The sequence below is a fragment of the Artemia sp. Qi Xiang Cuo genome, chromosome 13 (assembly GCF_049724085.1).
Source record: "Artemia sp. Qi Xiang Cuo chromosome 13, ASM4972408v1, whole genome shotgun sequence".
Taxonomy (NCBI): Eukaryota; Metazoa; Arthropoda; class Branchiopoda; order Anostraca; family Artemiidae; genus Artemia; species Artemia sp. Qi Xiang Cuo.
Genome location: NC_142806.1, coordinates 63,565,753 through 63,579,922, shown reverse-complemented (window position 1 = coordinate 63,579,922; position 14,170 = coordinate 63,565,753). Strand labels below are relative to the sequence as shown.

The 14,170-nt window shown below is 35.0% G+C and overlaps 1 protein-coding gene across 2 annotated transcripts in view; it reads right to left on the bottom strand.

Moving 5' to 3' along the window:
- Positions 1–522: 522 nt before the first annotated feature.
- chif (DBF4-CDC7 kinase regulatory subunit chiffon) overlaps positions 523–14,170 on the bottom strand; it is a 32,778-nt gene continuing 19,130 nt past the window's right edge. For both annotated transcript variants that reach the window (XM_089099268.1, XM_089099269.1), the window contains exon 3: positions 523–3,809. In XM_089099268.1, coding sequence (XP_088955394.1) covers positions 1,087–3,798 — 2,712 coding nt within the window. In that variant the 5' untranslated portion in view covers positions 3,799–3,809 and the 3' untranslated portion in view covers positions 523–1,086. The remainder of the gene's footprint in view (positions 3,810–14,170) is intronic.

The window sequence follows — 14,170 nt, the reverse complement described above, 5'->3', positions numbered from 1 at the left end:
GCTAGATTAAAAAAAAAAACTTTTTTTTTGTTTTCACGACAAAAAAAAAAACAACAAAAAACAAACAAACTAAATTGCATCCCCCCTATATTTTGAAAATTAAGCACCCCCTATACATTCGTGAATTGGCGGCCATGTACTTTCATATTTCTCGCAAAAGAACCGGTTTTAATAAGACGGAGTTATTTGTCTCTTCATAAATTGCATTTTCTTGTTTGTCTAGACCACAGAATAGGCTATATATATATATATATATATATATATATATATATATATATATATATATATATATATATATATATATATATATATATATATATATATATATATATATATATATATATATATATATATATATATATATATATATATATATATACGAAATCTTTCGTATATATTTATACCGTGGTCTAAATTTGTCAGTCAGCATTATTTAATCCAGACTTAAGATGATTAATAACGTGATTAGCTTAAGAAAATACGCAACAAAATAATACAATAAAATTAAGACATACTTTTGAACATAAAAGCGTAGGATAGTAATCACTTGTTGGTTTAAAGGAGACAAATTTAAAAGGAAGCAGCTAGGGTGAGGAATACATAAAGCCGAAAAAGGGAAAGCTATAATTGAAAGTAATTTTTATTCCTTCAAGTTTTCAATACAAAACGGTTACATTTCTGTCAAATGACATAATTTTTTTCTTTTTTGTCGAAATGATACTAAACTAAACAAAACTCCACGCAGAAATACTTGAAACCATTTCAGGAATTTAAGGGCATATACATAACATTGCCAGTAGAAAAAGGATACAAAACAGAGAATATTTTGGCATTCATGGAAAATGAATATATACTGAGATCTAAAATCCGACAGTAAAACCGAGTATGAAATTACAAAAAAAACTGTTACGAGCAAAATGTCTTTGTTACACTGACCCAAAATCATATGAGAACTGCACTGTCTTGAAACACAAAAACGAGTAAATTGTATTTGGCATAGAAAGTAAAAGAAACGTTTATATTGGACTCGAGCATAAAAACAAATCTAATACTACAGTTAAAACAGAACTAATGGAGGCAGGGATACTACGGCTTTTTAACCGAACTTAGTCTTGTTAGCTTAAGATTCTCTTGTTCAACAGAGTTTCCATCTCCATGATTAAAACCATTTGTTAAACCCGTGTGATTTATTATACACCCTGGCAATTCTACACTACAATCTAATGATTCAGACGGAATAGGAGTAACCAAATTATGGGAATCATTGGATACGCTGGATAAGAGAGATAACCGAGACGGCGGTTTTTTCTTTGTAGGCCACCCAGTTTGATTTTTGCGCGGCCGACCCCTTTTGCGAGGCACAATTGTTTTATCCATGGTTTCAACAGGCTTTTCAACAACGCTATCTACCTGAAGTTTATCAGTGGCCTTTTTTATCTCAAAACTTTTAAAAATGGGCAACTGACTTTCGTCAAATTGTAAAGCATTTAACTGACGCCAGTCAAACACTTCATCAAATTCACAACTGAAATTAGGTTCCAAGGCTTCAGAGGGCACTACATCCCGTAAAATTAAACTCAAATCTTCTAAAGGCTTTTGGAGTAAAACTTCAAGTTCAGCAGGTGACATAGATTTGGTTGGCTTCTTGAGAAACTCCAGCTTTGACTCACTACAATCAGATTGAGAATCTTCGGCATCGGACAGCTGTTTATTCCTCAGCTCTGAAAGAATTGCTAACGTTGAAGCATGACATCTGGGGGATTTTCGGGCAAAATCATCCAAACATGGTTTGAACTTTCGACAAAACTTCTGCTTTTTAAACATGCCTTCATACTGGTCAGAAGGAATTGGAGTTAAGGCATCACTAGATTGCGGCTCGGAATCAACATTAAACTTATCTTCTTGCATATTTGTTTCCTCGTCCTTCAAATCCTCATCAGGCGATTCGTTCTTCAAATCACCATTTGGTGATGTTCCCTTCAAATCGCTATCAGGTAACCCATCCTTCAAATCCCCATTAGGTAATTTATCCTTCAAATCCCCATTAGGTGATGGAGCCTTTAAATCTTCATTAGGTGTTTCAACAATTTTGCCTAAGCTATAGGCACAAACTTTCCTTGATATTCTTCGAGAATGTCCAAAAGGCGTAGAATGCACTACCTTCTTTAAGGGAGTTTTGTTCTTTTGGATAACCCTACTAATTGCCATTTCGTATGGTAATTCAAATTTGAACCCTTCCCCTGCTCTGACTGAGTTAACATTGAGCTTTGGACACTGTTCACAGTTCATATCTTGTCTGATAAATGTATGAAACCAAACTTCTCCTTGAGGTACTGATTCAAAGGAATAATCCAGAAGTTTATTGACCTCTGAATTCCCTATCATAGGATAAGGTATTACACTTTTTTTGACCAGTAATTCAGTAACAGGAGGAGGCGACAAGGCAATAGCAGGTACAGGTTTGGCAATGGTTGAAGGTTCACTTTTCTCTTTTCTTTTCTTCTTAACAACTCTTTTTTCTGTTCTTACTTTAATCACTTCTGGCAATTGTAGGCCATTAGGTAAAGCACTTGCAAATAATATACTTCTCACAAATTCATTTTGAAATCCCGATTCACTTGTTAGGCCATTCTTTTTACAATCTGAAGTTACATCTTTTATCAATGATTTCCTCTGCTTTAATCTCTCAAGGTTTCTCGGCTTTTTCCGCGGGGGTATAGGCGCATCTAAGCTTTCGTCTGAAAACACTTCCTTCTTAATATCAAAATCTAGAATACGTGCTTTCTTAAATGAGTCTTCAATAGATCTTATTTTTTTCTTCTTACTAAGAGGAACAATGTCTTCATCAGTTTCATCGTCTTTGTAATTTGCATCATCCCTCCCGTTACGTAATTCTTTAGGAGTGACTTGAGGTTCAGGTTCTTTATTAACTACTGGGATAACTGACTTAATAGTTTTATAATTTGATGGGTCTTCAATAGGTCTTAATCTTTTTTTCTTACTAAGAGGAACAATGTCTTCATCAGTTTCATCGTCTTTGTAATTTGCATCATCCCTCCCGTTACGTAATTCTTTAGGAGTGACTTGAGGTTCAGGTTCTTTATTAACTACTGGGATAACTGACTTAATAGTTTTATAATTTGATGGGTCTTCAATAGGTCTTAATCTTTTTTTCTTACTAAGAGGAACAATGTCTTCATCAGTTTCACCGTCTTTGTAATTTGCATTATCCCTCCCGTTTCGTAATTCTCTAGGTGTAACTTGAGGTTTAGGTTCTTCATTAATTACTGGAACACCTGGTTTTATAGTCTTACGATTTAATGCATCTTCAATAGTTCTTAATCTTTTTTTCTTACTGAGAGGAGGAATGTCTTCATCTGTTTCATCTTCTATGTAATTTGCATCCCTCCCGTTTCTCAATTCTCTAGGGGTAGCTTGAGGTTCAGGTTCTTTCTTAATTACTGGAATAACTGGATTTATAGTTCGTGTCAATTTCATATCAATACTCCCTCGTCTTGTTCGTCCTGAATAGTGCTCAATACTGGCGTCAATTAACATACAAAGTTCATTTCTTCTAGTTTTCTTTTCCTCCTTTGTACTCTGATCTAGTTGCTTTTTGGACACTGCACTAGTTTTTGATCGTAAAGAATGAGTGTTCTGTTTCCTGAACTTCTTCGCTTTTTTACTATTTTTCGTAGTTTTGTCACTAGGATCAGCATTTGGCAACAATGCTGGTATTGACTTCTTCAAGGAGAGACCCATGTCTCCCGAAATTTTTCTGTTTCTCACTGGCCGCATCTTGAAAGTTACTGAAAAAAGAATAGAATAAATTAATTTTAAAATGTCACAGGGAGAAGAGTATAAGGCGAAGGAGAAAGGACAGTAGAATATAAAAAATGTCTATCAAAGGTCAATATCTACTACGGGATGCTACCATTTCGGCGAACCGTCGCAAGGACGAAACGTCATAACATCGAACCGTCAGAACCTCGAACTGTCATAATATCAAAAATTTTTTATAAGTTTATATAATAGTAATAAGTATATAATAGTTTAGAAACAAATTTCGGCTACATATCTGCACATCAGGGGAGTGGGGGGTAAAGCATAGCATATATTAAATACGTAACCTAACCTAGGTACCTTTTCCCCGTTAACCCCAAAAAACTAAAGTTTAAAAATTTTCGATGTTATGACGGTTCGAGGTTCTGACGGATTTTTTTTGTTGATGTTATGACGGATTTTGTACTCCTCCTGACGGTTCGATGTTATAACGCCTTCCCATCTACTAAAAACGCTGTTAATCCCACGCAGCTTCTTATACCTGAAAGTAATATTTTCCGGTGTGAGAAAAAAAAAAAAAAAAAAAAAAAAAAATTCAGATATATCACAATTTTGGAAAAATCGTTCCCCCTTATAACCCTCTTGATACATTTTTCTCAAATCATCCGTTGACTGAAATTGGAGAACAGTCAGCCTGATAATTGAAAGCTGGTCCCGGGCCCTAAAAGGGTGAGTGAATAACAAACACATCATTACTCTTCTTAATCATTCTGATCCGGGTTAATCCAATTTGTATGCAGGAGTATTCAAATTCACATATTAAATTGTTTTAACAGCATTTTGTTTATGAGAATAACTTTGGCAACATTTATTTTCCGGTGTGAAAAAACGACCTAGATAGGTCACAACTATTGAAAAATTGGCTAAGACCTTTAATTTAGGAAAAACCTTTTTTTTTATGAATTAAGTCACTTTCGTATGCGTTTCTTATCATTCATATTCCTTTATTAATTGCTGCGAGTCCGCTTAGCGCAGTGAATAGCACATCAGACTTATATTTCGAAGGTCGCAAGTTCGACTGTAAGAATATTCGTATTTTTCTTTGAAATGTTTTCCCATAGTCGAATTTTTCCAACATTTTTCATTTGAATGACACCACAAATACTTGGAACAGTTGTAAAAACTTTTGAAAAAGATACTTTTATAAGCACTTTGCAACTTAACTTGATTGTTGATGATATAGAATGGTTTTTCAGCATAAATATGCAAAAAGACTGGATCGAGATTGTCTTTCTTTTCATCGAGTGAAGTTCGGTTCTCTAAAATCACTGATACAGAGCTTTAAAAAACACAAGATTAGATTAAAACAGACTATATCTCTAAGTGCACAAACAATGAAAACCAAGACAAAAAGTACCACATAGAATTATGAAGCACAAAATCCATCGACACTAAGCAAACCAGATGTTTTTGGTAGAATCGCATTCTCAGCCCCCCCCCCACGGAATAAATTTTGAAGACTTCAAAAGTGATGACAATGTATAAATGAGTGAATGTACGAATACCTATATTTTGTGGATAAGCTTAAAAGTCTTGTTAATTTTACAATAAACTTATCAATTTACGAAATTAATTCTTTTAGATACTTCCTAAGCATTCTGTAGATGGTCTCATATAGGAGGTCGAATTTTGGAACTAAATCTTAGTAAGAAGTAATACTAATAACAAGGCCGAATCCAGGATTATCTTCAGGGGGGAGGGAGTACACAAAAAAAACTTAAAAAATTTATTTATATGCATTTTTGTTACGTTCTTACCAGTTAGACAAACATTTCAAGGGGGGAGGGGTTCAAACGCCTATCCCCCTATATATGGCCTTGACTAATAATACTAATATAATTAATAAAAGAAGTATTATCTGTACAATGAAGAATGACAAGGTGATGGGCTAGGCATTTTGCTGTGAAGTCGTTATACATGACATAAATGTAAAGTTATTTAGAGGGTTAAAAAAGCTCTTGAAAAACAAAGCACTAAAAAAAAGAAGAAAAAAAAAGAAACGCCCTCTTAAACATTTCATCTTTTGGTGACAAGGCACAAAAAAGTCATGATAGCATGGTCAATCAGAATCGGGAAAATTTGGAATTTTTCAAGAATAGGGATCTGGAATTGTTTCCCCTGATTCTTAAAATTATACCAAAATCCAGCTTTTCTTTACAATAAAAGAAAATTGTGGCTTAGGTGTCCGTTTTTATGCAAATATTTGTATTACTTTGGTTCAGCAAGTCTCTGATTTAACCTGATCTAATTTACTAACGACATTAATAATTAATTAATTATTCGTTGTGAACGGCAATGGTCCAGTCAAAATTACCATATTATTATGCGTTTCAGACTTTGTAATGATAACAAATTCTGAGTTGTTTATATCTTTCAAAGGTTAATGTCGAATCTATTGTTTGGTATTTTTACCGACAAGTTATTTTTTATAAGGCAACACGCATTACATTAGGGACGTACGAAGGGGGACTCGCCCCCTAGAAAATCTTATATTGTTTCGAATCTCTTGGCACTTCTTATTCAAATTATCAGATAAAATTTATTTTTTATTATTGTCTCCCCCTGAATTTGATTTTACTTAGGTTATTTTATTTCCTGGTTACGTGCCTGTATTACATATTTTATAAACTTTAATTTTCGAACAACAAATAACGTAAAATAATCCATGACTTTATCAGTGTATTTTTTTCCTTTAATTCTTTTGAAATAGACACTGAAGTTTTACATAAACATGTATCTAATACCAGGCTCATTCAGATGCATTTATTTCGGAGAGGGAGAAGAGGAATTCGTAAAAACTACACATAATGACGAATTACACTTGTTTATAGGATTCCAGCACCATTAACCACATCTCTCGGCTCCACACTAAGTGTGGAATTGTGGATCACTGTATAAAGATAATTAACAGTAAGTTCACCGCAGACGGTTTCTGGCTCTTCATTCTCGGTGCGCACAAACAGCTCCTCCCACATACTCTTTCATTAGCGGGTTACTAATGTTAGTATATGTCAGCGGTCCAATTACCCTGGAACACGTATTTTGGCAGAAACTTTCTCAAAATGCTTTTTGAAATCAATTCGGGACTTCGAAACCTACTTGTAATTCCTAACGCTTATGTTTTTACGTTCTCCGGAGCACTCGCACCTCGGCCCGGGTTTTTATAATGGGTGAGATAGGGAACGATCATAGTGTCTATTATTTATATACTGTGGTGTGGACAATACATAGAAATACAGTGTAGATACATATATATATATATATATATATATATATATATATATATATATATATATATATATATATATATATATATATATATATATATATATATATATAAATATAAATATATATTTATATATATATATATATATAATACAATATATGTTACGCGACAATACAATAAATGGCACTCGGGAGGCTGAACACATTGGGTCATTTAAAGTAAAGTTTAAGAAACATTTATTGAGAGAGGGTAATTTTTTATTTTTCTTTTGTTAGATTTTGGTATTATTTGTTAGTTGAGAGTGTTTTTGTCCTCTATTTAGTTTTTGTAAACGATTTTTGTTATTGGTTGAGAATTAGAGGATTGCAGTCGTCCATCATCAAGCTTTTCGAGCCTTCCCTGGTGGTTGTGTGTATATATAGTTCATTTTGTAATTATTAGTAAAAATAAATAAAATAAAAATAAAACATGCTGGTAACCCTCGACGTGATTAATACCAGGAATCGCATCAGAAAAGGGATTCTGAGGCGGAGTCAAAATCAAGAAAGTTTCGGCATCGTCACATCACTAACAAGTAGGAATCTTAAAAGATAGTGCACGCAATGTTTGTAGGCATATACAGAGTGGACGGGGTGATCTTTTGAAAAAAATGAAAAATAGTGGTAGGAAAATGTACTTTTTCAGACTTTGCTTCTCTCTCCCCTATGAAAACAGATCTAACCTTCCCTAGCTGACTGAGGGCCGGGACTGCCAGTGCCTATGTTCATAACTATTACGTAGCTTATATACAATTCGTATTTCTTTTCTACATAACTGTAACTGGCTCCAAAATAATTTTCTGAGCCCCTATGGAGCCAAATCGATGCGACGACTTCTTACAATTTTGATTTTTGAAACAAAGCACCCGGCTAAATTCTAACTTTGCAAGTCTATAGAAATATTCCCTAAAAATAAGAAATAACATCAAAGGGTAACAAAACACGTTTTGGTTATAAAACACCAAACCTTTTGAAGTTTCAAACTGACCCCGGGCAAATACCCCTTGGCCCATTTCCGGACTCGTATCCTTCCTCCCCTCCCCGAAAACGTGCTCTCCTCTTGGCCCAGGAATGATCACTAAAATTTTCGAGCCAGACAGATACCCAAGATCAAACTCGCCCCCTGTTCAATCTATGAAACATATCTCACACAGTTTACAATTGGTATAATTTACGGCCCTTGCCCAGGGGCCGTGGGGATCATGTCGTCCCCAGAGGCTTACTTTTTACACCTTTTGACTATTTTGAACTTTTTTTAAGCTAATGTAATTAAAGTTTGGGTCTTGCAGGAGTTAAATTTCACTGTGGCAAGAGACACCCAGAATTCGTGTCATCCAATGGTAAAATACCTTTACATTGGCAAAATATGAAGTTCGCTTCTGCTTTAGATTAACATATTAAATAATAATTTTTTTTTTTCAAATAAAAATAAAAGTGGTGTGAAGACTTCAGATTAACAGAAAGTATACCTTATATGAGGTTGGCACCAGCACCCCTAAACCACCGACTCTTTATGTTAAAGTGTCAATATACTATACATATTAATCATACTTTAAATAAAGTGAAAGCAGCACAAACAATTTGAATTTTCATGCCAAAAATCGAATTAACCACATTTTCCTTCCAAGACTTGTTATCCTCAAATAAAATCCCCTTGGTTCAGTCTATTTATTTCGGAACTTTCACGTCGATCAGAGCAATAAACTATGTTTGGCCCATTTTGGGCTTTCAGGAATCTAAACAACCTTTTTTAAAAATAAATACTGTTTTCCTCTTAGGTTCCTTTGGCCCAGTATAGGAGGTGTGACAGAAAAGTAATGATACTGGCGGTACTGTAAGCGATCGTGTAGCCCTTCACTGTTATCCTTGAGAGAGCACGTGTATCAGAACCCTCCCATAGCTTAGTTCGAGTTTTTACATCGTCTGTTAACTATGCAAATTTTGAAAATACAACTGGTTAAGTCGTATTTCTCTTGTGTGTCACGCAAAATGGAACATTACAACTTGGAGCAACGTTGTGCCATTAAAATTTGTACTAAGGTTGGAGGATCGGCAAGTCTGACGTTTGAAAAGTTAAATCAGCCAAGGAGGACCTAGGTACTTAACAGAAGCAAAACCAGGAAAATAAAAAAGAGGGTTAAGTAGAACAAGCTGAACGCCCATAGCCCTAAAATAAAGGAGAAGAATTGCAATGAACGGCAATTATTGGTTCCCATTAATAGCATCTATTACGAGTTAAACCCATTCCCCTATAAAACTCGGTCTCGTATGTATTATAGGATCCTGGAAAACGCTTCCAGCCATTCAGAGATTTGAAAGCCCCTTAATATATGACCATACTGAAAATCATTTGATGTTTAATGATCATGGTGAAGCCTTAAGAACTATGAAACATCTGGGATTCAATTTTTAATGAAAATACAAAAAAAAAAAACATTTGCGGTTATTCATTTTTTGGTAGTAGGAGGAGCAAAATTGAAAGAAAGCAATGTGGGTGAAAATACAGCAAAAAATAATAAAATGGCAGTAAAAACCTTAATAATGTGTAGATTTCCTTTGAAGAGGCAGTTCTCGTTGGGCATTAACTGATTATCCCACCTCATAAAAAAAATTCCTACGTACATCCCTGTAGGCCTATGGGGAGCATTCTTTATCCTGAGCTCAAGTTTTTCAATGGCACAAAGAATTTTTGGAAGGCAGAGAAAATGATGAAGATGAACAACGTTCAGGGAAGCCTTCAAATTCGAGAACTGACAAAAACATCGAACGTGTGAAATCTCTTGTGAGATCAGACCATCGTTTAACATTACAAATGTCGAGTGAATAATTAAACTTCGACACATTTATCCTCTTTTTTAATAAAGCCAGCCTTGAAAGGCTTAGAAAAGGAATCATTCATGTCACCTCAGTCCCTGTGACTTCTTCCTGTTCTCTGAACTAAAAAATGTCGTCAAAGACCGTTATTTCGGTACTTTGAAATCATTCAAAAGGCTGCAATGGACATGATGAAGGTCATCATGGTTAAAGACATCCCGCGCTGCTACGAAAGTTGGAACAACGTCTCCATTGGTGTTTAGCTACCCAAGGGAACTACTTTGAAGGGGATAACATTGAAGTTTGAAAGAAATAAAAACTTTATTAAGTAAAAAATCAGTCTCATTACTTTTCAGCCAATCTGAGACTAAAATAACTTGGACCTATTTTAAGCATCTCGAATAAGTACAACAATTATTTTCCATAGCTATCGTCTTCGCTAATGTCCCTTTGTCTCTGTCTACGCACCCTACTATTCAAAAATCTATCAGAGACGAAAAAAATGTGGGCTCATTTTCGGGCGTCAAGAAATGAACCAGCCAAAATTAAATTCAAACGTGTATTTTGCATAGGCATCCTCCTGCCCCGTAAACTCATGAATGTTACTTTCAAGCCGATTCGAGAGACAAAACCTCAGGCCATGTTTTTGTGCCTCCAGAGTCTTTTGGTCTACAATGATCTAAAAAATTAAGTCAAGTAACTGGGCTGAACACGAGTATTGCAAGCGTTAGCTGACTGAGAAAAACATTTTGGCCCCTTTTTAATAAAAAAAGTATTTAAGTTTTTTCTGTGCATAAGGGGTCTTTTGATCTGACAGCTTAAGGATGTAAGCTTTAAGCTTGTAAAAAAAAAAAAAAAAAAAAATCGGCTCTTTTTCTGGGGACCTTATGTTTAAGAGACATGAATTTTTCGACACTCTTATTCCTTTCCCTAAACATAACGTTTGAAATCCACTTGCCCTCTTCAAACCTTCCCTGAATGGCCTAACTCGATTGCCATCGTCCCCATATATTAAAGATATGGTATGTTTATAGCCTGGGTGCTCATACTGTCTTGATTCACTTCACTACTTAATTGTGAATAGGTTGGAAGTTCCACTGGGGCTAATAGTGCCAAAACTTTTAGGTGGGTCGGTAACACGAATTTGCAGGCCCCCTCATACCATCCTTTTAAACGCAAAATATAAAATTGTTCCGCCTCCTCTTCACCCAAACACTCCGAAAGTTTCAATTCAATTTCAGCAAGCTGTTCCTGAGGTGTTGCATACACGCCATTTTAAGAACCTGTAAGAGCCTTTTAAGAACCATTTAACCTGTAAGAGCCATTTAAGAACCTGTAAGCATAATTTTTTTTTAATTTATCTCTGCCCCTTTCTCAAATCACAATTCACAGTCACAATTCACAGTCACAATTCACAAGTCACAGTCACAAGTCACAATTCAATGTCCGCACAGCGTCCAACAATCCGTGAAAATTTCAACTCGATGGCAATACTATTTCTGATATAATACAGATACACAATTTTGATAACCAGGGTACTCATTGTGTTTTCCGGTCTATATTACTATTTCACTGGTAGTCTAGTCCCACGGGGACCAAAAAGTTTAAACAGACTGTAGACCTCAATCTTTAAACCGTTCTCCTCTGCCCCATTACTCACCCGACAACTCATGAATCGATGTCTACTCCCCCCGACACCCCCTGAAGTTTCAACTTTAGTCCCAAAATCATTCCCAAGATATTGCAAATACACTGTACTAATTAACTGGCAACACATGCTGTCTTTTGATTTACCTCACTATTTAATCATGAATAGATTATACCGAATTTTTTTACCCACCCCCTCTAACCGTCCCCCAAAGTCCAAATTGACGTCCCTTTGGCCCCCCCTAAACTGACGAAAAACAATATATTTTGATTTACTTCGCTGCTTAGACATAAACAGACTATGGTTACCATAGAGGCTTATATTGCAAAAAAAGAAAAAAAAAAGATGGATCGGAAACAAATCAGTTTTAGCCACAGACATCCCCCCCCCCAAAATATGCTTTTGGAAGCATATTTTTTTAAGGGGGGGGGGTGAGGACATTTCGCTCATTTTGAAAAAGAATGACTATTTCAAAATTTTGGTCCGATATCATGGTGGATTACAGAGGGGGATGGAGGCCAACTGAAGGGGGCGGCAAAGTCTAAATCATTTTAGACTAAAAAAAAGAAAAAAAGTAGGATTTTCGATTTCCAATCGAATGAACCCCATTCCAAGTTTTAATGACAACCCTTCCATACGAAGTGGCTCAGGGAAAACATAATAGTCCCTGGAAGGTACATGGCAGTTCGCTTAGCCAACGTGGTAGCACTGCCTTTGATACTCCTTAAAGACGCCTACAGAATTACACCAGAACAAGCACACTACTTTACGTCCAACATTAGTAGCACAGTATTTACCCGCCCGTTCTTCAGTAACTACACAAAATTCCAACATAAAACCAGGGTCACCGTCTTAAAAAATCTCAAAGGAGGACAACAGTTCAAAGAAAAGGACAACGTTTGGTGCTTTTGGCAAAGAAAAGAGAACATTTGGTGTTTTTGATGAAAGGATGAAGAAAGGAAGACATTTGGTATTTTTGGCATTTCTAATAGGTAAAATTGAACAAGCGAAGATGGTGCTGCTTTCATTTTGAAATACTTTAACAAAGGATGACGCGATCAAAGGGCTTCGAAGGCTTGGCAAATAGATGAGACTGAAAATATATTCTGCCAAATTAATTAGTGTCTGGTGTGCAATGTAGAAGTACTGGATACCATTTCTAAGCATCCCAAAAAAAACTATATTCTAATGGGCAGAAAAAAGTTGTGCAAGTGTTTTGTACTGGTTAAGCACAAAAAGAAGGACAAATTCTAATTTTCTGTAAAAGGAGGGGGGACAGAGGTTAAACAGGATGACACGAATGTCGTTTTAACGGAAGACGTTTGGTAACCCTTATAAAACTAAACCTAAATGATTTGTCATTCTGTACTTCTGGTTGAGCGGAAATGCTTTCACACTGCCACAAAACTATTTAATAAAAAACTAAAACACAATTTATTTGTAATTTTTTACTTTTGGTTGAACGGCAATACACTTGAGAGAGAACTACTGGAAAAAATCATAAAAAATATACCGAGAAACATAATCCAATCGGAAAAAATAAGATAAGAAATAAGCTTAATGCATTGTTTCTTAACATGAAAACTTATAATATAGTTGGAAAGCAAAGATTTCAGAAACGTCTTGCAAAAGTAGAATAATGCCGAACTTTCTCATGCATTTATCCTTTAATTCTTTGAAAATCAACAATGAAGTTAGTTTTAATGATAATATGTACCTGATATGAGTTTGTCAAGACCCGAGGAAATAGACAAATTAACAAAACATGGAAAAAATTGGAAGAACCAAGAGATTCGTAAGAATCCAGGCTCCAAATAGCCATCTGAATATGTGCCTTTATACAACCATAGTAAAATCCAAAAAAGAAATAAAATAAAAAATAGTCTGCTCATTTTTATAGCCTCTACTGTACGGCAATGTCAGTATATGTCAACTTCAAGAATTTATTGGCTTCAATACATGTCAACTTCTTGACATATGCTGCTTACAGTAGGAAGTGCAGCTTCTAAATCAATAATTTTTTTTAATATCAATTATTAACAAAAAGCTAAAAACATAACCATAGCCCCTCTAAATGCCGGCATGATATGCAAAAGGAATGAGCAAACAAATCCACACCAAAAAATAATACATTAACCTCAGAAAGGGTTTAAAAAACAAAGCATAACTATAACATCATGTACCGTGCTACTACTAACTTAAAACTTAAAATCCAACTCCTTCTTTAACACATATCAATCAAAATAAAAGAAATAATATTAATGATTTCATGCCATTTTTTCAATTGATTATATTTCCAGTTAATTTAATCGTAAAAATCATATTTAGAAAACAACCCATTTTTAAGGGACTTTTAAATTCTTTTACACTACAACTATTTTTATTTTCCCCATCTAACGAATTCACATAATGAATAACATAAACTATTCTTAAATTTCAAAATCCAACAAGTACAGAAAAGTATATCATATTCCCACTTGAGTTGCTATTTCTAGATGTTCTCAGCTAACACTGAGTCTTTCAGGTTGCCCAAAAGGGCGTTTACTCTCAATTTTAACTTCCGCCCAAGCCAGTACACGGAGACACACAAAGACGCACAGA